At 40.7% G+C, this 25090-nt stretch overlaps 1 protein-coding gene, 1 non-coding gene and 1 pseudogene across 2 annotated transcripts in view; 2 read left to right on the top strand and 1 right to left on the bottom strand.

The window, feature by feature from the left end:
- Positions 1-25090, top strand: part of ANXA3 (annexin A3) — a 52998-nt gene that overhangs the window by 1704 nt on the left and 26204 nt on the right. Inside the window, exons 2-4 of the mRNA XM_042984323.1 lie at positions 1359-1410; positions 18721-18808; positions 23535-23629. Of these exons, the coding sequence (XP_042840257.1) occupies positions 1396-1410; positions 18721-18808; positions 23535-23629 (198 nt within the window). The 5' untranslated portion in view covers positions 1359-1395. The remainder of the gene's footprint in view (positions 1-1358; positions 1411-18720; positions 18809-23534; positions 23630-25090) is intronic.
- On the bottom strand, positions 4991-6340 carry LOC122237761 (annotated as a pseudogene).
- LOC122238193 lies at positions 24061-24167 on the top strand. The gene has a single exon (XR_006217155.1). It is a non-coding gene; the product is annotated as a U6 spliceosomal RNA (small nuclear RNA).

The raw sequence follows: 25090 nt of genomic DNA, 5'->3' as shown, positions 1-25090 counted from the left end.
TGAATGCTTGCTCGGAGCCTGGAGCCTGCTTCAGATTCTGCTCTCTCTGTCCCTCTTCTGCTTGTGCTCTGTCTCATTCTGTCTCTCAAAAATAAATAAATGTAAATTTAAAAAAAAAAAAGTACTTTTTTAGTGCCTTCCATGCCCCAGGGAACAAATATGACAAAAAGCCTTGCAGAACTGACCTAGTGCTTTTTATATTACCTGGCACATAGTAAGAACTCAAAATGTTAGCTGATATTATAATACATATTACTTCATTCTGTGCTAGCAGCCCTCCTCTTTTTACAGATGAGGAAACTGAAGCTCGAAGAAATTGAGTTTTAAGATACAAAATCAGGGGATGCCTGGGTGGCTCAAGTTAAGCATCCAACTCTTGTTCTCAGCTCAGGTCTTGATCTCAGGGTCGTGAGTTCAAGCCCCATGTTGGGCTCCATGCTGGGCATTGAGCCTACTTAAAAAAAAAAAAAAAAAAAAAAAGAGGCAAAATCAGAACTAGGACACCTTGTATCCACTGTGTATACAGAGGGATGCAGTGTTAGACCTGGTAAGTAGAGAGCCCATTGCCCTAGGCTACAGAGCGCCTGAGAAAATCAGGCTAAATATTTCCAGGAACTAATAGTGTTGATTTCCTATGAACTTTGTTCTGGAGCTATCTTTAAATTTTTAGATTATTTTGTTCCCAGGATCAGTGGGAGCAACTTGTATTTCTAAATCAACCATGGAGATATACAAGCATGTTTGAATAATGTCTACATATGAAAAGTGCATGGGTTCCCAAACAGGGCTCCACCAAAGAATTGCCCTTTTCACCTCTGGGCCCTACCAGGAACCAGACTGCCTTCTTAAAGAGCAGGCATGTCTGTTTGTAACAGGCTGTAGGCTTGGAGCCTTGTAAAATGTAAATGGAGATATCACAATCAAGCACGAAGAATCAAAGTGAAGCCAGCTAGAATTTGTTGACCATTTCTTTTTCTGCTGCTGTTCCTTATGATGGTATGGATTCTGGTTAAAAGAACTCAGCAATCAACATAGTTCTATTGGATTTTTAAATGAGTCAAGAATTTGCTTTCCAGGAAACATATGTATAAACCTCTCAAATGTAGAAATTTTCTTTTTTCTGGCTTGTTTTGACCCCTACCCAGATCCAGCACAATCCCTTGTATATAGTAGGTGCTCAGCAAATGTTTGTTTAGCAAATAAGGTACTTGATGCTAGAAACACATCATCTTACTGAGATGGTTTCTCTTTGAATGTTGACTTCTGGTTTGCGGATTAAAGATTAAGGGTTATTCTGAGATTATTGTGTTCTGAATCCCAGATTTATTCTGTTTAGTAATTTTTTTTTCTTTTAATAGTTTAGTGTGATCTCAATTCAAGCAAAAGTGGGATATCATGGCCTCTATCTGGGTAAGTAAAAACCAAGCCCTCATAACTTATCTTAGTCAAATCAAAATATAGAAAGTCAAGTCAAAATATTAGTAAAAATGTTTTGAAAGTTGATAAAATGTTCATTGGAAAATATAACATGCCAAAAAAGCTAGAAGATGTCTAAAAATAATAAAATATAAAAATGTATTTGTAGAGGTACATAATTAAAATTATTTTTGATGATACCAAATTAGAGATCAATAACAGTAAATTTCATCTGTGATTTTGGAATTTATTATATGGTAAATATAATGTTTCATATCAGAGAGGAAAAGATAGCTTATTCAATACATAATGTTAGGAAAAGTTCTAGCCATTTGGGAAAACAGTAAATCTGTATTCCTTCTCCCTTCTTACATTAAAAAGAATTTCAGATGGATAAAACACTGAAATGAAAGAGACAAGATATGGGTGAATTTTAAAAATAATCTTGGAGGGCCATCTGGGTGGCTCAGTCAATTAACGTGTGACTCTTCATGTTGGCTCAGGTCATGATCTCAAGGTTTATAAGATTGAGCCCTGTGTTGGCAACACAGAGCCTGCTTGGGATTCGCCCTCTTTCCCTCTCTCTCTCTCTGCCCCTCCCCTGTGTGTGTGATCTCTCTCTCACTCAAAGTACATACACATTTAATAAATAAGTAAATAAAAATAAAAATAATCTTGGAGTAGGAAAGGCAGTTACAACTATGACACAAACCAAAAGCCTAAAAGAAATACATTGATCTACTTAACTGCATGTAAACTTATGGTTTACATGCAAACAACACTATTAATAGAGTCAGAAGACAACCACAGGGGAATAATATTTACAGGATAACAGACAAAAAACTTATTTCCTTAACATAACAGTTACTTGAATAGGGGCGTCTGGGTGACGCAGTCGGTTGAGTGTCTGACTTTGGCTCAGATCATGATCTCATGGTTCGTGGGTTCGAGCCCAACGTTGTTGGGCTCTGTGCTGACAGCTCAGAGCCTGGAGCATGCTTCTGATTCTGTGTCTCCTTCTCTCTCTTCCCCTCCCCTGCTCGAGCTCTGTCTCTGTCTCTCAAAAATAAATAAATGTTTAAAAAATTGTTTAATTACTTGAAAAAATCAATAGAAAAAACTCAATGGAAAAATTTGTAAGAGACATGAATAGGACATGAAAAGAATTACAGATGTGATACACGAAAATATATGAAAAGATGCTATCTCTCACTAGGAAATAAAGAAATGTAAACAACACAATGAGAAACCATCTCTACCTAAGTGTTGGTAGAGGCGAGGAAAACATAGTAAGACCAATGTCGGAGAGTATGTCGATAAGACAAGTACTCTCATACTCTGATCATGGGAGATTAAACCTGGCACACTTTTCGATGGTATTTTGGTGATATCTATCAGTGTTTAAATGCACACCCTCTTTAACCCAGTTATTCCACTTCTGGGTACTTATCCTATAGATATACTTACATAAGGCTGAAAAAAATACAGGCTAAAAGACATTCATTTGTATTCATGAAAATATGCAGGCAGCATAAATGGCCATGGGGTATGAAGTGAGTAAGTGACTCATTTGTAAGTTACAGCCATTTTTAGGTGATCATTAAAAAGAATGGGAAAAAAGGGGGTCCGGTCTTTATATATTGACGTAAGAAAATGTCCAAAGAGGAGTGCCTGGGTTATTTAGTTGGCTGAGTGTCAGACTCTTGATTTTGGCTCAGGTCTTGATCCCAGTGTCATAGGATCAAGCCCTGCATCAGGCTCTGCCACTGACAGCGTGGAGCCTACTTGGGATTCTCTTTCTGTCTTTCTCTCTTATGGGGCGTCTGTGTGGCTCTGTTGGTTACTCTTGATTTCGACTCAGGCCATGATCTCATGGTTTGCGGGATCAAGCTTCGTGTTGTCATGCTCTGTGCTGACAGCACATGGAGCCTTCTTGGGACTGTCTCTCTCCCTCTCTCTCTGCCCCTACCCCCCCTCTCAAAATGAATAAATAAACATTAGAAAATTCTTTCTCTCTCAAAATAAATATTCACACACACAAAAAATTCTCTCTCCTTCTTGCCCCTCTCGCCTACTCACCCTCTCTCTCTGAAGTGAAAGAAAAAAATTAAAAAGTAATCAACGAAAAATAATCAATTTACAGAATATATCTACAGAATGATTCTGTTTATAAGAAAGAAAAAGGAAAAAATATCCATGAAGACTGAATTACATGAAAACTTTTTAGAAAGGAAGAATTGTGAGCAAGGGCACATTTATTTTTTAGTGCATCACCTTCCATGCTCTAAGTTTTTTGTGAATCATGAACATACATTATATTTCATGAGTGAGGGGCAGAAAGGCCTAAAGAATAGCTTGTATGGAGATGTACCAGCCCTAAGCATGGGTGGTGCTGGGCGGAGGTGTGCTGCTGCAAGATTTGCTTGGCCCCAAGTTATTCCCTTACCATGGCCAGGAGGCCAATCAGTCCTCTTTCCAGGTCTGAAATTCCTGCTGCTATTGTAAACACTTGGTAGAATCAGATGGGGAACAAAAAACAAAAACAAAAACAAAAAAATCTCCCTCTAGTCCTTGTCCGTTAGTAATTCAACCTGAGATTAGTTGGTCAGGCTCTCTAATTAGTGGGTCAGCTGAGACCTTCAAAGTCATGGCTCATTTCTGAAGGGCTGGGAGAAACCCAAATGTGTGAGAGAGGATGTATTTGTTTTCTATTGCCACCATAACCAATTACCATAAATTTAACAACTTAACACAACACCCATTTTTTTAGTCTCGCGGTTCCTGTGTGTTAGAAGCCTGAACTTGGTCTCATGGCACTAAAATCAAGGAGTTGGCAGGGCTGTGTTCCTTTCTGCAAACTCTGGGAAGCATCCATCTCTGAGCTTATTTAAGTTGTTGGTGAAATTTACTTCTATTGACAAATGAATGGGTGAATTAAATGTGGTACGCTGTCCCCCTTTTTCGCGATTTCACTTTGCATGGTTTCAGCTACCCACAGTCAACCACAGCCCAGAAGCAGAACGTCCTTCTTCTGACAAATTGTCAGAAAGTGAATAGTAGTGGAATACTTTCTTTCACTAGTTTCTAGATCTTAGCGCCTACATCATTCACCTCAGTTCATCTCATCACAAAGGCATTTTATCCTCTCACAGCATCACAAGAAAGGTGAGTACAGTTAAGATATTTTGAGAGAGAGAGACCATATTCATATAACTTTTATCACAGTATATTGTTACAATTTTTTATTAGTTGTTGTTAAGCTCTTATTGTGCCTAATTTATAAATTTAACTTTATCATAGCTATACATGTATAGGGGAAAATAGTATACATAGGATTCAGTATTATCTGCAATTTTAGGCATCCACTGGGGGTCTTAGAATGCCTCCCAATGGATGGTGGGGAGGTGGCTACTGTATATCCATACAGTGGAGTATTATTCAGCCTTAAAAAGGAAGGGGATTGTGATACATGCTACAACATGGATGAACCTTGAGAACATTATGCTAAGTGAAATATACCAGTAATAAAAAGACAAAATACTATGATTCCATTTCTGTGAGGCATCTGAAGTAGTCAAATTGATAGAGACCAAAAACAGAGTTGTGGTTGGACCACATAGAGACCAAAAACTCCAGTTGTTGGGCTGGAGAGGATTTGCTGCTTGATGGGTATAGAGTTTCCATTCTGTACAGTGAAAAAGTTCTGGAGGTCTGTTTCACAACTGTGTGAATATTCTCACCACCACTGAACTGTACTCTTAAAAATCATTAAGGTAGTAAATTTTATGTTTTACCATAGTAAAAAAAAAAACAAACCCTCAGATTTTTGTAAATATTCTTATCACTAACTTTTATCTGTTCTGTTTTTCCCCCTTACACACAAAAGCACATTAAACACCTAAAAACAAATAAGCAATCAAGTCCATGCTTTTCTCCTAAACTACAGATCAGTTTGCAGTTACCAGTGGGTGGTGAGTTTATTGGAGTGTTATGATCAAGAGAGAAGACTTTGGTTGCTATTTTAGTACATTGCCATGGAAGATGAAAGACTAGCTGGTTTCCTGGGTCTATAAATTTGAAGTGTGTTGCAACCATCCATTGTGTCAGATGAGTCAACAATCTATGTTGCATTACTATTTCCTTTGGAACTGTTGCATATCTCTGTTCAGGCATGTGTTCTCCTACTTAAAACCCAAGGAAAGGGCCTGATACTGTAACAGTTTGTACTCTTTGGACCCAGGGTCCCTTGTCTTCTGTTGCCTTTAGGTCATAGCAAGCATTCAGGCAATCCACAAATTAGAACTAGTCTTACGAACATGACTTTGTGTGTGTGTGTGTGTGTGTGTGTGTGTGTGTGTGTGTGTGTGTTTGATACCTTCATTGCTTTCGGGGTGGGGGGCAGGTGATCAGGAGCTCTTGGGGGGGTGGGGCGGGCCAACTGCCTCTTCACCACAGGCTTCTGGCTGTGCACGATGGCATTGGCTCTGCCAGTGGCAGCCATGCGCACATCGGGGCGGTACTTGTTTTTGAGGACCACGTACCTGATGCTGCTGAGGGTTGCCTGGGCATTCTTGATAATGGGCTGCACGTAGGAGGTGTCAGGTTTTTGCTGGTTGGATCCCCACTTCATGACTACCACTAGACCTTTGCCATCCGCTGCGGGTCAACACCCACAGTCTTGCTGTGAATCACCCCATTGTAGAGGAAGGAATTGTGAGCCTTCAGGTTATGGGCCTCATGCTATTTGTCTGCTCACTCCTCTTCATCAGGAAGCTGGAGCAGTTCGGCACCACTATCCATTGAAAGTGGGCGGACATGGCAGCAGAGTCGGAAAGAGCCGGAACATGACTTTATGAAGATGCCATAGCAGTATATTTCCTATACATGCCTTCTACAATGCTGACGCTCTCGAGCAGATATTCTGGGGTCTTTGCTCCTTGGTCAATTCCTAACTTATTTTTACAGAATAATGAATGCAATCTGCTATTTGTTTGAATCCTCTGCTATTTGTTTGAATCCTCAAATTAGCATTTTTATTATGCTGCTAATTTTTTTCTAAACTCATAACCACCATAATCCTTATGAGCTAGTATAACATCTTAACTTGCTATACATTCTCCCTTCCCCAGTCCAAACTCTACTTTATAAATGAGGAAAACATGGAACCACTGAGGAACCAAGGGATAAAAGGTATTTTACAAAAATGTAACTTCACATAAATGTGATGCCTGCAAACTTTGTCTTGAAGAAGTTCATCAAAAGGCAGTTAAACAAAGCAGCAAGTACCTGCCACATTGGGCTCTACTGGGAACAGAAGGAAGACAGTCCAGCCACCATCCCAGCTCTTCTCTCACATAACCCTTTAATGGGTTAAGAAGTGGGCCCTTGACTATGACCTTGAGCAAGTTACTCTCAGTCTCTTGCTATCTCTGTTACCTCACCTGTAAAATGGGTATAACAGTAGTACCAACATCATTTAGTGCTTGTAAGCATTAACCCAGTTCATGTAAAATTGCACTAGCCGTGCCTGGCATGTAGTGAGCCCTCAGTAAACGTTAGTTGTAATCATTATCATTCCAACGTATTATTTTTTAAAAATCATCTTCCTAGCTAATTAGTATCCCTGCAACTGTTTTTGTGAAGGAGTTTCTGGGGCCTGATTTTATGACAGATCAACAGCATCCTCTTCCCCACTGGAATGATTCTCTCTGAGCCATCTGAAAACAGATGGATTTTCCTCAAATAGATTCTTTCTGACCACTCCTATTTTGAAGATTATTTTTAGAGCAGTTTTAAGTTCATAGCAAAATTGAGGCAAGGGTAAAGAGATTTCCCATATACCCCCTGCTCAGACACATGTGTAGGGTCCTCCATTATCCACATCCCCCACCAGAGCGGTACATTTGTTGCAACTGATGAACCTACATTGACTCATCAGAATCACCAGAGTCCACAATTTACATGACAGTTCACTCTTGGTGTTGTACATTCTGTGCCTTTGGATATTTGTATGCATTTAAAGATATGAATGCTCTGTTCCCACTCCAACTGTGTATACTGCAGAACAGTGCTGACGTTCACTACCTGGAGTTAAACTCCAGGTTTAAGAGCCCTGCCCTCACTTCAGACACCAGCTGCATGCCTCAGAGCTACCTGCTCTTCTGACCTATACATTCAGGGATTTCTATGACCCTCTAGCTTTCAGTAATCATCTAGAACAACTCACAGAGTTCACTGAAAGTGCTGTATTTGTGATTACAGGGTTTTTTGTTTGTTTGTTTTTTAATGTTTATTTATTTTTGAGGGAGAGAGAGAGAGAGAGCATGAGCGGAAGCGGAGAAGGGGCAGAGAGACACACACAGAACCCAAAGCAGGCTCCAGGCTCTGAGCTGAAGTCAGATGCTTAACCAAGTGAGCCACACAGGCACCCCATTACAGTTTTATTAGAAAGCCTGCCTACACATAGAGACATAGAGCAAGGTCTGGAAAGGCCCTGCGTCCATGGAGTCAGGACGCATCACCCTCCCTTGCACATCGTGTGTCCACCAGCCAGGGATCTCCAGAGTTTTCACTGGGATTTCATGACATAGGTGTGATTGATTGAATCACAGGCCATGGGACTGAAATTAATCTCCAGTCTCCTTCCCCTCCCAAACTGCCATCCTACAGCTATCTAGAGGCTTACCCTGAGTCACCTTGTTAGCATAATAAAGACACTCCTCTCTCAGGAAATCCCAATGGCTTTGAAGCTCTATGCCAGGAACCCAGGAAAAAGACCAGAGATATTCTTTGTTAAATGAGTATCTATATGTGTATATATACATATATCTATCTATATCTATCTATATATGTATATATTATCATACATATATAACTCACATCAAGGCTGCACAGAATTTCCAAAATATCATATTCCTTTATTGTTTACTAAAATTATATTAACAATAAGGTACTGGTTACCTTGTGCTGATCAGAACTTCTGCTTGGAAGTTACTATCTTTAATAATAAGGAACACAGGGGAAAATGAGTACATGTTTTGTAATAAATACAGATTAGCAGGCAAAATCACTCAAAGCATGAGGTCCATGGAGAAGAAATACTTAAAGGGATTCTTGATGGTGGAAAGGTTGGGGAAGGCTTATGTAGGGTGGAAACTTACTAATAGGAAAAATTAATCCCTGACAATGTGTTCTTGTGAGGAAGAGAGCACAACTTTTCTTCCCCACCCAACCCTTCCTCTCTTTCCCCGGGAACAATATTGGTGCAGTTTGACACATGAGGACACAATGGTTCCATTTCCTCTGTGTAACCCGGAGTAATGACACCAACAGTAGGGATGCCTAGGAGAGGTGCCGTGTGCTACTGTGAGAGAGAATTAGGGAAAGTGATGCCTTTCTCTTCCTTTCCCATGGATGACACCAGCCCCAGGCTGTTGATGCTACTGGTCCTGGGTACAGAGAGTTGGTGAGAGCCCTGTCCAGTTCATATATCTAATTTTGGTGGGGACATCCTACCTGACCTTTCTTTCCTGGTGTGTTTTCTCTTCCTAACCACACAAATCTAAAACATGTGTGGGGAGAACACCTGTGTGACACACATGTGGTTGTGTTGAATTTCTCCTCTGATCTGCCTGCCTACTGCATCTCAAGGCTGGAGGATCTGGCTCTAAAACTGTTTTCATTGAACTAGACTCACATCCCAAGGAGATGGGCATCATGCCTGATTAGGTGCTCTTCAACACGACTGCAACTTCCTGTCTGGTGTGTGTTTTAAGCCGTGTTCCCTAAAGCTTCTTTGGATAAATATTGGTACTCAGACAGTTGCAAAAATGGTCCTCTGCAGGAAGTTAATGAAAAACAGGTAAGACCTGGATTTCAAATCAAAACATTAGAGCCTTGTTTCAGAACAGAGTCTGGAAAGAAACACTGTCTAATCTGAGTGAGAAGAGAGAGGATTCACTGGCAATGAATGGACTGAGCATTAAAGAGCTGTCCTTTGCCACCCCCTGGCCCCAGGTCACCGGTGAAGGCCCCTCTTTCACACTTAATCATAATAAAAAGTGTAATTTGCCAAATCTATGAGTCACTATTGGAGAAGCCTGCTAAATCACAGGCAAAGAGGAAAATAAAAAGTTTTAGATTGAGAGCAAGCAATGTGAAGGGAAGAAGGTATAATTTGATTCTCTTGAAAACCTGTGTTTTGATGCATGTGGAGTAGTTAGAAAGCACAAGCATTTTAGAGTACAGAGCAAGAAGATAATACAGACGGAGAGGTCTCACGTGCATTAGAAGAGAATAAGTCAAAAGGGCAGAAAATTCTCAATCTGTCCCTTCCTCCATTATCAGATTTTGCTCCTTTGGTTTCTAACCATTTGTGTTGGAGTAAATACTTCACCTGGGTTCTGAAGGCATGTTTAAATAGGCGTAGTGATAGTTCCATCTGAACAGCATGTACAAAGCTGAAGAATGCATTAGTCAGATTTTTGAGGTATGACATGGAGCTCTGAAAAGGTACATAGTGGCATTTGAGAGTTATCAAAGAAAGCAAGACTTAGGATAAGAAGACATTTTTAATTCACGTATTCATTTAACAAATATTTGCTAAGCATCCACTATGTGCCAGATACTTTTTTAGGCTCTGAAAATACAGAGAAAGAGAAATTTAAAAAACATGGAGCTTATGTGCCTCTGATTTTTATTAGGGAAGGTAGCTAATAAACTAAGAAGTAAATGTGTATTATATAAAGTCAGTTTTAAGTACTCTGGAGGAAAGCAAAGGTGGATAATGACAGTGATGGAGAGTGTGCTTTTTCTGCTCAGATATGTGAGCAGAAGTCAACATGGAGTGAGTGAGTGGGTCGGGAGAATATCTTGGGGAAGAGCATCCAGCAGAAGGAACAGCAGGTATAAAGTCTGAGATGAGATGTATCACCCCCTGAGGTGACAGGAGGGGAACAAGGAGTTTTGGGGAGGCATGACACTTCTGTTTTGGGGATCCTGCAAGGACCACAGAGAATCTCAGTAGTCCCAATAGCCTTTGTATAAACTCTTCAAGGAATTTCCATTATGTAGGTTTACTTTGCATTAGGAAGAGTTCTTAGATCTGTAGCAACTTGTTAGGATTGTCACTTCCCAAACACACACTTGTACAAAACTCATAAAATAATGCATGTAGCCATCATGTTATGTGGGCATTAATGACCTTGGCCACAGACACAAGAAATGTTCTTTCTGTAATATCACAAACAGTAAACGTCCCTGATCTCGGTCCCTCATGGGTGGATTTCCATTCCCATAGAAGTGATGTGGGAGCAGACTGGGTGTCACCACTACATTCCCAACATCCTGCCAAACCAGTGCCATTTTCTAGCCAGGTACCCATTTTAGAAGATGTAGATGATGCAAGATTCCCCAATCCAATAAGTCAGCTTCCCTGTATCTTCCAGAATCTTCCAGAGTTATAGGGCAGGTCCCTTTGACAGAAGTGTCTCTCCTGGAGGATGAAGTCGCATATGTACCTCATCTAACTGAGGATGTGGCCAGCATAGCCATACTAGTCTTCCACTCTCTGTGGCTCTTGGCCAAGCAGAGTTTGGTCAAGAACTGTTAGCTAAGTTAAGTTAAACCTGGATTAAACCTGTGGATTAAAAATGTAATCTTCAAATACTGCCACTAAATAACTCAAAAGAAGATGAATATAAATTATTTATAATCCACTTCAAATAACGAAAATTATTCTGAGAAAGAAGTTTGTGTTGATAAAGACTTTTGGGAGGCTCAGTGTTTCAGACTCAATCCAGTTTAGTTAGGTTTGCTGCCTTCACCAAAGAACCCCTGAGTGCTTGGAGAGACAGTTAGAAAGACATAACAGAGTCACTGGAAACATCCCTGGTTCACCAGGCTTCCACCCTGGCTTCTGGAACCAGCTTTGAAAGATCTGGAATAGCCTGTGGTACTGAAAGTAGCCACTGAAATATTTCTAACATATTCCAGATTTCCTAGGATACAATGGTCACTTTGATCTCTGAACTACTGATGTTTGAAGGAAGCAATTTCATCAGGCAGCCAATTGTGTTGTGTACATCTTGGAGAAATTCCACACCTTGGGATGTCATCATCTTGCTTCCATTTTCTTCCAGCAAACTCATTCATAGTTATTTATTAAGCCCCTATCTGAAGACTGGTACTGGGCTAGAGCTGGATACAGTGTAGTGAGTAAAACAAAAGGTCTCTGCCCCTTGGAATTTTATGTCAGAGGAGATAGAGGTGCAGATATAAACGGTGAGAGATAATACTGAAAGCTGAGTGCCCTAAGCGGGGAGGGTTGCTGAGATGGAGACCAACAGGAGAGGACCCACTCAGGTCAGGTGGCCAGAGCTGGCTTGTCAGAGAAGATAGCCTTTAAGCAGAGGAATGAAGGCAGAAAAACATTCCAGATAAAGGGGATAGCACAAACAAAGACAGTAAGATGAAGAAGAATTCAACACATGTCAGCTGGGCTCTCAGAGAACTGAGGTGTGCTAGACAAAGGGGAGAGTAGCTCTGGGTGATAAGAATGAAGAGGGGAGTTGGGTCAAGCCACGCAGAGCCATGGGGATGACTGACACAGAGCCCTTGGCTGCTTGTGGGAGGTGGTAGGAGGTGGGCAATGGAAGGAAGGGAGACCGCTGCAGATGTCCATGTCCAGGGCAATGGTGATGGTGACTTGGACAACAGTAGGGGCAAGGAAGATGGGGAGAAGTACACAGGAGATGATCTTTTTGAGAGAGTCTAAATACAGTAGGCTTTGCTGATGGATTGCATTTGCAAGGAAAGACAGACACATCAAAGGAGACTCAGGTTTGTGGAGGTTGGTGGTACCATTTAAAGGGTCGGGTACTGAGAAAGAAGGGCAAATTAGGGACGAGCCCAGAGACTACAGTCGGATTGCCTGGGTTCAAATCCTGGCTGTGCCACAGGCAAGCCAAATGACCTTGAAGGAGTCTCTTCTCTGTGTCTTCTCCTCTCTAAAGTAGGGATCATAATAGTCCCAAGTGCATAGGGTGGCTTTGAGGATTAGATGAGCATATATGGGTAAAGCAGAAGTAAGTACAATGTAATTGCTATGTGGGGAAAGAAATCATCTTGAGAGAAAATAATGAATTGATATGTGAGACATAAAAGCAGACACATCAAGTACACATTGAATATATAAGACCAGTGTTCAAAATAGAAGTCTGGGCTGGATTTATAATTGTGGGAGTTGTTTGCATGCAGCAGAGGGTACTGGTGGGAATAACCCACAGCAGGATTAGAGGAAAAGAAAAGAGATTTTCCATTTTACAAGTACCTAATTTATAGAGGTCAGGCAAAGAGGAAACCTGACAAAGAATAAATGCAAGCTGGAGGGGCAAGAAGAAACCCCAGGGATGGGTCCCAGGAGCCAAAAGAAGGCAGAGGTCTGGCTGGGTTGACCATGTTTGACACATGCTTCTGAGAGGTCAAGGTGTCTTCTGATGATAAACTGTGTTTCATGGAAAGCATAACACAAATAGTTTGTCCCTATCTTTCCTCATTTCTGAATCACACATCTTCTACTCCAGCCCAACACCCTCCTCTGTTACAGCTTTCCAGTGCTCTTGCTCTGAGACTCCCCTGATGAAATCATTGTGTTTAAAACAAGAAAAGAAGGCAAGTATGGATCTTTCCTCAGTTGAGTGAGACAAGTAGAAATGCATACATGTCCTCTGGACCTCTTGGACACATTTCAGACGAAGCTATGATGTCACTGGCTTCTCTCAATCACCGGAGGCCGCCAATCCCTGCTTCTCCCACCCCCTGCTTCTCTCTGCTGCCCCTGGGTGGGAAACACTCCAGCAGTGGTGATGGGGAGCCTGCTGTTTACAGGGATCCCTGCTGTATTCGTTTCCTGGGGCTGTTAACAAAGTTTCACAAACTGGGTGTTTTAAAACAAGAGAAGTGTATTCGCTCACAGTTCTGGGGGCAAATCGGGGTGTCCATAATGCCATGCTTTCTCTGAAACCTGAAAGGGGATCCCTCCTTGCCTCTTCCAGTGCCTGGTGGTTTGTTGGCAATCTTTGGCGTTCCTTGGCTTTCAGCTGCACAGCCCCAGTCTCTGCCTTCACGGTCACATCACCTCCGACATGTCTCTGTCTTCACAGGGTTGTCTTCTAAGGACACCTGTCATATTAAAGTAGGGGCCCACCCTACTCCAGTATGACCTCATCTTAACTAATGACATTTTAGTCAGCTTATATCCAAATAAGGTCACATTGTGAAGTATTGTGCACTCGGCCCGACACATCTTTTTGGAGGGACACGATTCAACCCATAATACTTGCCTCCCTTGACCATATTTCATCTCAGGGCCCTTTACAATCAGCTTTCTTTGCTTTTGAAAACCAGCTTTTACTAGAAAAATTGAGTGAGAACCCCACATTTTCCAAGTCATGATTGCTTTATTTATTTATTTTTTTAGTCTACTCCACCTTTCTTTCTCTCATAAATCTTCATGACCCCACAGACTGTTTTGACATTGAGTGAAGAGTGATCATTTCTCCCCAGCTTTTCAAGAGTTCCTGAGTCCTGGAAGTTTATATGAGGCATTTATTTGAAAGTTTAATTTTAGGATATGGCCTTTACAGGACTTTATGAAGTGATGAGTGATTTGGCTCTACCTCACCCTCAAAATGTACCTTGTAACAGCAGCTGTTCTCGCTCTGAAGCATTTGGCTTTAAATATGTTTCCTGTCAACAGGATTGCTGCCTTGTGTTTTTCTCTTTCATTCATCCTTCTGAATATACATGTTAAACTTCTTGCAAACCCAATACACTGGGTTTGAAGAAATAGGTACAACCGGGTTTCATGGTCAAGGACAGACTGACCTCTCTCGGGGCAGTGGGCGGGGGGCGGGGGGGGTGGTGAGGGGAGGTGCCAGCAGACAGCTCTCCAGGCCCAACTTGGCCACACCAATGGCTTCAAAGAATCAGGCGCTCTAGTGACCTCCAAAGGATAGTTCTAGAAGATCAGACAAGACGATACTGACATGAAGAAGACAGTTTAAATGAGATGCAGCCTAGCCTGGTAATCAGGAGCAGAAGCTGATGAGACTGTCCACTTCCTGGCTGGGTGAACTTGGACAAGTTACTCAACTATCGGTTTTTGCATTGTCCGTAAACAGTATGTACTACACCTGCCTTACAAGCTAATTGTGAAAATTGAATGAGCTAATGCAGGAAATGTGCTTAGCACAGGACTGGCACACAGTAGCAGCAATTGTTATTAATGTCAAGACCTCCTGTTATTTTCCCCCCTTTATTTAGACATTCCTTACTTTAATTTATTTTCCAACTGCTTTCAAGATCATTTCCCCTTTGGGGGAATCCGAAGGTCAAGTTTGAGAAAAGGGAAGAAACTAAATGTATTTGAAGAATGCGGAAATCTGATAAAACATTTTTTTTTTTTATAAATAAAAAGACTTTGCTAAGTATCCGTGTCCTACACTAGCATGACACTTGGCTAGGGTGTCAGGGTTAGTGGAAATAAATGAAGTCAAGCCTTGAGTAGTAGTTTAAATATTAAGGAATTAAGCCTGCAAGGAAGCAGGCGATGCAAATAGTTTCGGTTGTCTGTAAAAATGCCAGCATTCCTGAAACAGTGAGCTCATCATCAAATTCTTCTTCCACCTCCCAGAAGAGAATCTATGGCTTGTTTACTCCTTTTGCTTTGGTTTTCTGGGCAGCTGAGAATGAAATAGAGCAGTGGTTCTCAAACTTTAGCATGCGTTAGAATCATCTGGAAGGCTTGTTAAAACACAGATCCCGAGTTAAAACACAGCCCCAGGGCTGACTCAGTGACTGAGGCTGATTCAGTAAGTTGATTCAGTAAGACTGGAATGGGGCCTGATAATCCGCATTTCTTTTTTTTTTTTTTTTTAATTTTTTTTTTTAACGTTTATTTATTTTTGAGACAGAGAGAGACAGAGCATGAACAGGGGAGGGGCAGAGAGAGAGGGAGACACAGAATCTGAAACAGGCTCCAGGCTCTGAGCTGTCAGCACAGAGCCCGACACAGGGCTCGAACCCACGGACCGTGAGATCATGACCTGAGCTGAAGTCGGACGCCCAACCGACCAAGCCACCCAGGCGCCCCGATAATCCGCATTTCAAACAAGTTTCCAAGTGGTGCAGATGTGGCTGATCTAGTACCTACACTTTGAGAACAGCTAATGTGGAATACTGTGATACATTGAGATATGGTGGAGAGCACAGGGCATTTTAGACACGAAAGCAGGCAGATTCAAATTCTCCAGCTGTCCTTAGCAGCAATTATGTTAAGCAAATAACTTCTCTGAAATCAAGTTTCTTCCATTTTTAAATGGAAATACTGTAATAAAATCTACCTTGTTAAGGTCATTGTAAGACTGAAATAAATTGTAAAGCACTTTGTTCATGGACTGGCATGTGCTGGTTTAAAAGATTCTATTAATTTATTTTACTGTACAATTTTTTTCATAAGTCATGTAAATATTCTCGAATGTTCCGGGCAACCAAGTCTATCAAATGAATAATACTGCTTATTTAAATAACTGAGGCATTCTGAAAAATTTCACAAAGCTTCCACTTTAGAATTCCTATGCCATTTTTCAATCTGGTGTGTGTGTATGTGTGTGTGAATGTGAGTGTGTTTGTGTGTGTGTGTGTCTTTTTTTTAATTAAACAAGCAGTTCCTCCCCATTTAATTCTTACTAGGTGGCAAATTACAGAACAGACTGAGAATTCCAGCCTTCTCTGATTTTGCGCGTTGGAATTTCAGCATAATTTGATGTGTAGGTAGTAGAGGACAGTGAAAAGGTCAAGGCTAGAATGCAAACCTTGAGTTTTCATGAACAATTAGAATCTGGTTGCAGTTTTGCCTTCTAGTTTTCAGAAGCAGACACGCGTGGTACAAAACCACCAGGGAACTTCTTAAACGCGTAGAGTCTACCTTAACACCTCATTCCTATATGGTTCAGAATGTCTAATGAGGGACCTGGTCAAATGCATTTTAAAGAATCACCCCAGGTAATACAGACATTACATTTCCAGAAAGACTAGGAGTAGGCTGGAATGGTCATGACTGCATTCAAATTCAGGTTCTGCTGCTTAATTAGCTGTGTGAGTTTGAGCAAATTCGCCAATCTTCTTAATGTCTTTTTTTTTTTTTTTTTTGAGAGAGAGAGAGGTTGAGGTGAGGGGGGCTAGAGAGAGAAGCTTTTCTTGTTAAAATTTATTTATTTTTGAGAGGCAGAGAGACAGAGCATGAGTGGGAGAGGGGCAGAGAGAGAGAGGAAGACACAGAATCTGAAGCAGGCTCCAGGCTCTGAGCTGTCAGCACAGAGCCTGATGTGGGGCTCGAACTCACGACCCATGAGATCATGACCTGAGCCAAAGTCAGACGTTTAACCGACTGAGCCACCCAGGCACCCCAAGAAAGAATCTGTTGTTTTTTTTTAATTTTTGTTAATGTTTATTTATTTTAGAGACAGAGTGTGAGCGGGGGAGGGGCAGAGAGAGAGGGAGACACAGAATCTGAAGCAGGTTCCAGGCTCTGAGCTGTCAGCACAGAGCCTAACGCAGGGCTTGAACTCATGCCATGAGATCATGACCTGAGCTGAAGTCAGACGCTTAACCGACTGAGCCACCCAGGTGCCCCGGGAGAGAGAGAGAGAGGGAGAGAGAGAGAGAGAGAGAGAGAGAGAGAGAGAGAGAGAGAGAGAGAATCTTAAGTAGGCTCCAGGCTCAGTATGGAGCCTGACTCGGGGCTTGATCCCATGACCCTAGGATCATGACCTGAGCCGAAATCAAGTCTTAGATGCTCAACCCCTCCAATGTTCTTAAACATTGGTATCTTATATGTGAAATGGGTCATTCTTACTCATTTATCAGAGCTGTTGTGCAGGTCATATTAACATATCTATTAGGTGCCTAGCACAGTGCTGGGTGTGAAGCACTCAAATGCTCCAATATTGTGGTAGATCTTCTAAAATGCCAGATATTTAGATAAGATCAACACAAAAGTTCCTAGATGGATAGAACTGAAATGAAGCCAGTTGGCTCTGTGAGTCCATAAAATATTTACTAAGCCTTGGAGAAATGACTCTCCAAAGATTATATTGAAGTGACTGATTTCTTACAGGTGCCATTAGATCAGACGCATTCACAACTAGTTTCTAACCTGTTATAAACACTCTTTTAGAATTAGAATTCCTTATTTTGGATGCTTTAAGATTAAAGAGTGTTTGATCGTATTGAAACAAATTGTTCAACCTAATGTACTGAATCAGTGGCTTCTCATTTTTTACTGTGCCAGAACATTAATTTTCCATTCACTTTAATGTGGCAAGATAATGTCCAATTGTGAAAATATTAAACACTTCAGGAGAGCCTAAATGAAGCCATGTTAGCACAAGACAACAGAACCAATATTATTCAGTAACAGGATAGGAAAATCAACTTAGAAAGAAAACATTATTACTGTAAAGACACGTTTTTATTCCAAGAGTTAGTAAATAACATATAAATACATGTTTACTTGGATTTTTCTCAACATCTTTGTGGCTGTTGTACAGTCTCTTAAGCAGTTTTAAGATATTTTATCCTTTCTGTAAAATGGTCTTTCCCAGTTTACTGATGTATTTCTAATTTGTGTGTTTAAAATTAGTATCATGGCATTTTTCATTTCCATGCTATTCCTGAAGGTTTATGTTAATGGCTTTCAGAGTTTATCAGCCGCAATCCTTTAAACAAAGCTTAAGAACACACAGTCCTAATGGGGTTTTCATTTGTGGATCCTTTAGTGTAAGGTTCCCCAAGGACAGTGGTCAGCATTAATGAAAACATCTTGAAGTCTGTAAACCACAGTTACTTCTGTGTTAGATGTAGTGAAAAGCCTTGAGCTATCACTTGAAAACAAAGAGGATGCAGGAAATTCTCTCTCATTGCTTTCACGCAGTTGCCACTTTATAGCAAATATTTTTCGGAGTCACCAGGATTAACATAATTTATTGTTCTAGAGAACAAATGTTGTATATTTCTAATTTGTTACACCAGAGGGGAAAAATGAAAGGCCTCTTTGTATATGTAGCAAATGTCACATTGCCTGCCTGTCTGGGGATGGGAGAGTCTCCTGAACCACTCCTGAAGAGAAAGGAAGTTGCTGCAAATTATGGGTTTGTTATGCTTCCAACGTGCATGTGGGAATGTACATAATACAAACAAAGAGGTCATTTTGAATTAGTGGCACTTCGAAATATTTCCTTCCAGGTTGGACACCGAGGGACAATGCAAGATTATCCGGGCTTCAGCCCATCAGTGGATGCTGAAGCGATTCGCAAGGCAATCAGAGGAATTGGTCAGTACTGCTTTGTAATTCCTCTCTTTATGTTGAAGCAAATCAAGAAAGTTACAATTTAAGTGCACTGGTTCAGGGGTGCCTGGGTGGCTTAGTCAGTTAAGTGTCTGACTCTTGATTTTGGCTCAGGTCATGATCTCACGGTTTGTGAGTTCAAGCCCCACATCTGGCTCTGTGCTAACAGTGCAAAGCCTCTCTTGGAGTTCTCTCTCTCCCTCTTTCTGTCCTTACCCCACTTGTGCTCTCTCTTTCTCTCAAAATAAATAAACTAAAAAAATATTTTTTAATATTTAAAAAAATAAAATAAAAAATAAAAGTGCATGATTCAATTTGCCCAAGTTGGGTTACTTGACTATAGAAATTGTAAGGACTGGAGCGCCTGGGTGGCTCGGTTGGTTAAGTGTCCGACCAGCTCAGGTCATGATCTCGTGGGCTTGTGAGTTCAAGCCCTGCATCAGGCTCTGTGCTGACAGCTCGGAGCCTGAAGCCTGCTTCAGATTCTGTGTCTCGCTCTCTCTCTGCCCCTCCCCTGCTCAGGCTCTGTCTCTGTCTCAAAAATAAATAAACACTAAAAAAAAAAAAAAGAAAAATTTAAAAATTGTAAGGACTTTCAAAAGTGAAATAATAAGGAAAAATGTATGGGACACCCAGTTTTATTAAATCTTAATATTTGCCATATTTACTTAATAGGAAACACTACCATCACCATGGACCAACAAGAATGGTCATCGTAATGAATCATTACAGATACCATCCCTGCTGATTCTTCCTGGATCTCTTTCCTCCTCAATTCCCTTTCCACACTGATTTGTAATGCCACTTCTGTCTTGTAAGTTTCTCTATTTTTCTGCTCATTTTTCTCACCATCCTAAACTAGAGTGTATTCTCGTGAAACTTAATTCTGTAACTACATGTGTATGTATGTATTGTTTTCTATGGTCTCAAACAGTATAAATTGGAACCATGTTGTGCATTATATGTACTTTCTTCTGCAACTTCTTTTTGTCTGTTAACATTTTTTTTTAATTTTTTAAAAATGTTTATTCATTTTTGAGACAGAAAGAGAGTGCAAGCAGAGGAGGGACAGAGGGAGAGGGAGACACAGAATCTGAAACAGGCTCCAGGCTCTGAGCTGTCACCACAGAGCCCGACGCGGGGCTCAAACCCATGAACTGTGAGATCATGACCTGGGCCAAAGTCTGATGCTTAACCAACTGAGCCACCCAGGCGCCCCTCTTAATATTATGTTTTTGAGATTTATCCATGTTGATATGTTTAGCTCTGCTTCATTAACTTTACTTGCATAGTAGTCTATTGAATTATTAGATCATAAGATGGGATATTGATGGAACATGTAAACTGCCTACAATTCTTTTCTATTACAGTATAAAAATGCTGCATTGAATATTCCTGTGTACATCTTGTGCACATTTGCTAGCATTTCTCTAGAACATAACAAATGGAATTCAGAGTTGAAGATGTTCATCTTCAAATTAACTAGAAATTTTGCCAAACTGCTCTCTAAAATAATATGCAAATTAACATTCCTAACTAGCAGTACATGAGACTTAGTCCTGCTCCATATTCTCACCAATACTTGCTAAGGTCACACTGTTCTGTTTTCCCAACTGAGTGGCTCTAAAATTGTATCTCACTCTGCATGTATGTTTGCTTCCTCTCTTCCCCATCCCCCAAGACTGATATGATTGAGTCTCCTTTCTTGTTCATTTGCTTCTTCTTTCTTGAATTATTTCTTCATATCTATTACCCATTTTTTCAGTTGGATTGTCTTCTTCATGACTGGCAAGATTTTTTCTTTTTTATAAATTCTGGATATAAACTTTTTTTTAAAATTACAATCCATGAAAATATCTTCTTCCAGTCTGTGATTTTCTTTTAACGTTGGTTATAGTAATTTATATTACATAGAAATTTTAAATCTTAGTGAAATCAAGTTTACCAGTATTTTTTTATGATATACTTATTACTGTGCCTTTTCTGTAACGGGCTCATAAAGGTATTCTCCTGTGTTTTCTCTCCAAAGTTTTACAGTCTTATTTTTCACATTGGGATGTTCAATCTACCTGGACTTAACGTTTGTGTATTTAAAGGTATCTAATTTTATTTTATCTCGAGTGGCTAGTTCATTGTCCCAGCACAATTTATTGAAGAATACATCCTTTCCACACTGATTTGTAATGCCACTAGTGTCTTGTAAGTTTCTCTTTTTTTCTGCTCTCTGCTATGCTCCATTGGTCTGTTTGTCTATCCCTGTCTCAATATCACAGTGTCATAGTTACTATTATAATTTTATAATTAGTATCTAATAGGGCAAAAGCTTTTCTTGGCCCAATTCCCTCCCCTCTGAATTTTAGGGTCAGTTTGTTAGGTTTCATGAAATATACTGTTAGGTTTTTTTTATTGGTGTAATATTATCTCATTTCTGTCTGTTTGGCTTTACATTTTTCTTTCTGTTTCTAAATGACAGTCATTTCTTCCTTTCTCTCTGTGCTTTCCCTGTTTATGCTCGATGTTGAGTAGACTCTTCCATGAGGTTAATGTCAAATTGAACAAATTAATAGTCTTTAAATTCTATTGCTTGTCTTTTTTTTTTTTCTTAATATCATGTTTCTTCACAAATTTTTGCATTTGGGGTTGCAGAAGCAGAACCATTACCTATGTGTTCTCAGTCCAGAATCAGGTATCCTAATGGCATTTGCATTAGACATGTGTCTGATCCCGTCTCTGAACTAGGAGGCAGCTGTTTTACTTTCCTGTCTTGAGCATATGCAAAAGCAAGAGATGAAAAACCTCCTAGCATACAAACTACACACAATTGCGAGCAGTAGCTTTGTCTGGAGTCTAGGGCCATAAGGCGTAGAGATGCAGAGAAGGGGTAGAAAATTAGAACAGAGATGGGAGGCAGAAGCTAGACCCTAAAGAGCAGGTGCGTGAGCTATGGGGCTTGAGCTTCATCCTGAAGGTTACAGAGAACCATTAGGATTTCAACCGAGGGATTGACATGATCAGGTCCATTTTAAAGAATTTACTGAGGCAGGGGTGCCTGGGTGGCTCAGTCACTTGAGCGTCTGACTTCAGCTCAGGTCATGATCTCACAGTCCGTGAGTTCGAGCCCCGCATCGGGCTCTGTGCTGACAGCTCAGAGCCTGGAGCCTACTTTGGGTTCTGTGTCTTCCTCTCTCTCTCTCCCTGCCCCTCCCCTGCTCATGCTCTGTCTCTCTCTGTCTCAAAAATAAATAAAAACATTACAAAAAAATTTTTTTAAGAATTTACTAAGGCAGTAATTACAGTATGAATTGGAAGGGGGTCAAGTCAGGAGGCTATTGACGTTTCTAGATAAAATATGATGCATGCACAAGGGCCAAGGAGAGGGCAAATTCAAGAGATGCTGATGATTGCTACCCTGTAGGGAGTAAAGAAAAGAAAGGGGTAGACCACTAGGGTCTTTGGTTGGGTGACTGTATCCATAGTGATGCCATTGATGAGGGTGCATAGAATGAAACACAAGTTAGAGAGGAAAGAGAATGAATTCAACCCGGAGCATCTGAGATACTTGTGCAGTTGGGGGTGGCTAGTCGTGCCCCAACACAGATGCCATTACAGGTCCAAATCAATCATCAGACTCACAGGACACAACTAGGCTTTAATTGAGTTCCATGTTTACTTAATGCCATAGAAGAATCCAGGACCAGAGATGTGGTGGGACAGCATCTTTCCCTGGGAGGCCCAGCCACTAACCAAGTACATGGTTTGTTTGCCCCATCCTTGATGTATATAGAGTATATACCATCGCCACTGGCATATATAGCCAAGGAGCATGTGGGTCACCTCAACACTGAGAAGATGAGCCTTGAGTTCCAACTGTTTTTTTATACCATGAATCACATAGGCCCAAGGCACATAAGCCAACTCAGAGCTCCCCAACCCAGGGGTAGTCCTCACTGCAAATGAGGTGGACACAACTCCCCATGTTACTTCATACTTTAATTACCAAGAAAATAGTGACCTTGAGGACATTCTCAAACAGGCCAGCATCAGCCCTTTACTTACAACAGGTGCTTAAGTCTATGGGTCTGGGATGTCTGAAAGTGGTACAACTCAGAGAGGGAAATATATGTTTTGGGGTCAGAGATTTGGTTTTACATTCTTGCTACTAAAAAGCTGCATGACTTTGGCAAATGAGATAACTTTTCTAAATATTGTGTTTTCATCTTTGGAACAGCTGAATCCTACCTACCGCCCAGAGCTTCAGTGAATATTATGACCATGAATAAAAGGTATCTAGAATATGGCAGGTTCTCAATACATGTCAGTTCCTTTTTTTTAGAGAAAAATATTTGACATCAAGTATGGAGATAAGAGAGAAATAAAAGGTGATAGGACAGCAACTGAACCTCATAAGGGGGGAAAAAACCCTAGTTCAAAAGCAACACATTCCTCGCACTACTCCCTCGGTCTGATATACAGGGAGGAATATTTGGACAATAATTGTTGTCTTTCCCCCAAACTCCCCCAAATTAATTTTCTTTTCCAAAAGCCTGGCAAAGAAATGCAGATTCCAACCTGGTAAGAACCTGGAAATTAAAAATTAAAATGCCTTCCTGTCTGCATTTGTTTCAAACCATTGATCATTTCTCCTTTGTTCATAACAGATATTAGGCATCTTTGGGTTGATGGTGAGTAATATTCTTTTTGTTTCGTTTAGGAACCGATGAGGAAACCCTCATCAGCATTCTGACTGAAAGGACAAATGCACAGCGGCAGCTGATTGTTCAAGCGTATCAAGCAGCATATGGAAAGGTATGATTTGATTAAAATGACAACTAGTAAAGAGCTAATCACTATGGATCAGGGATGCTCCCACGTGATTATGCCTGCAGATCTTTTGTTTCAGCCCAAGTGTAACAGAAAGTACCCTGTGTATCCAGTCACAAGTAGGAGTCCTGGTTTTGCTCTTAACTGGCTGAATGGCTTTGCATATGTTATTTGCTCTTTCTGGACCTCAATTTTTCCACCTGTTGAATAAGGAGGGTTGCCTTAGACAAGTAACGTTAAACCAGGAATGATTCTGCTCCCCAAAAGATATTTGGCAATGTCTTGAGACATTTTGATTATCACACCCGGTGGGAGAGAAAGGGATGTTTCTGGAATGTGGTGGGTGGAGGTCAGGGATGCCACTAAAGATCCTGCAATGCACAAGACAGCCCCCATAGGTAAGAATTATCTGACCAGTGCTCATGTCAACAGCACATATACTAAAATTGGAACGATACAGAGAAGATTAACTTGGTGCCTGTGCAAGGATGATGTGCAAATTCGTGAAGCGTTCCATATTTTTGTTTGTGAGTTCGAACCCTGCTTCTAGTTCTGTGCTGACAGGGCAGAGGCCGCTTGGGATTCTCTGTCTCCCTTCTCTCGGCCCCTCCCCCAGTTGTGTGCTCTGTCTCTCTCTCTCTCTCTCTCTCAAAATAAAACATAAATTTTTCAAAAAAAAAAAAAAGGATTATCTGATCAATTATCTGGTAGATCCTGTCTTCGATGATCTTTAATTTGTCTTCCAACTTTAAAATATTTTTGTAATTGTAGATTTAACTCATTCAGCAAATGAAAACTTACTTGTATACAAGAACATTTTGTGTCTTTTCCACACAGTGTGTTTGTTCAATAATAAACTACGATGTGTCAGGAGTGGGATATTTCTCTGTGTCAGGAGATATCCTTGTCTTTGGAGACTCACTGATCTAAAAAGCAGATCCCTCTTTTTCTTATGAGGTTAAAATTTTATTAGAAAAATTAGAAGTAGGGGCGCCTGGGTGGCCCAGTTGGTTAAGCGTCTGACTTTGGCTCAGGTCATGATCTCACGGTTTGTGGGTTTGAGCCCCACATCCGACTCTGTGCTGACAGCTCAGAGCCTGGAGCCTGCTTTGGATTCTGTGTCTCCCTCTCTCTTTGTGCCTCCCCTACTCAAGCTCTGTCTCCCTCTGTCTCTCAAAAATAAATAAACATTGAAAAAAAAATTTTTTTAAAGAAAGAAAAATAAGTGAATAAAATAAATTCGGATCTTGGTAAGTGCTATGAAAGAATTAAAATGGGATGGTGTGGTAGAGAGTGACTGGTGAATGGCTCCTTGAAATAGGGTGGTGAAGACATATCAGTGACAGGGTGTTACCTTACTCTCAGCTGAAAGTAAACAGTACTAAGGATTCTGGTTTTTTGTTTCTGTTTTTGCTTTTGTTTTTTTATTTGCTTGATCTGGGGAAG

This window comes from Panthera tigris, chromosome B1 (genome assembly GCF_018350195.1).
Source record: "Panthera tigris isolate Pti1 chromosome B1, P.tigris_Pti1_mat1.1, whole genome shotgun sequence".
NCBI classification, from domain to species: domain Eukaryota; kingdom Metazoa; phylum Chordata; class Mammalia; order Carnivora; family Felidae; genus Panthera; species Panthera tigris.
The sequence above is the reverse complement of the archived record's forward strand: the minus strand, read 5'-3'. Positions and strand labels throughout refer to the sequence as shown.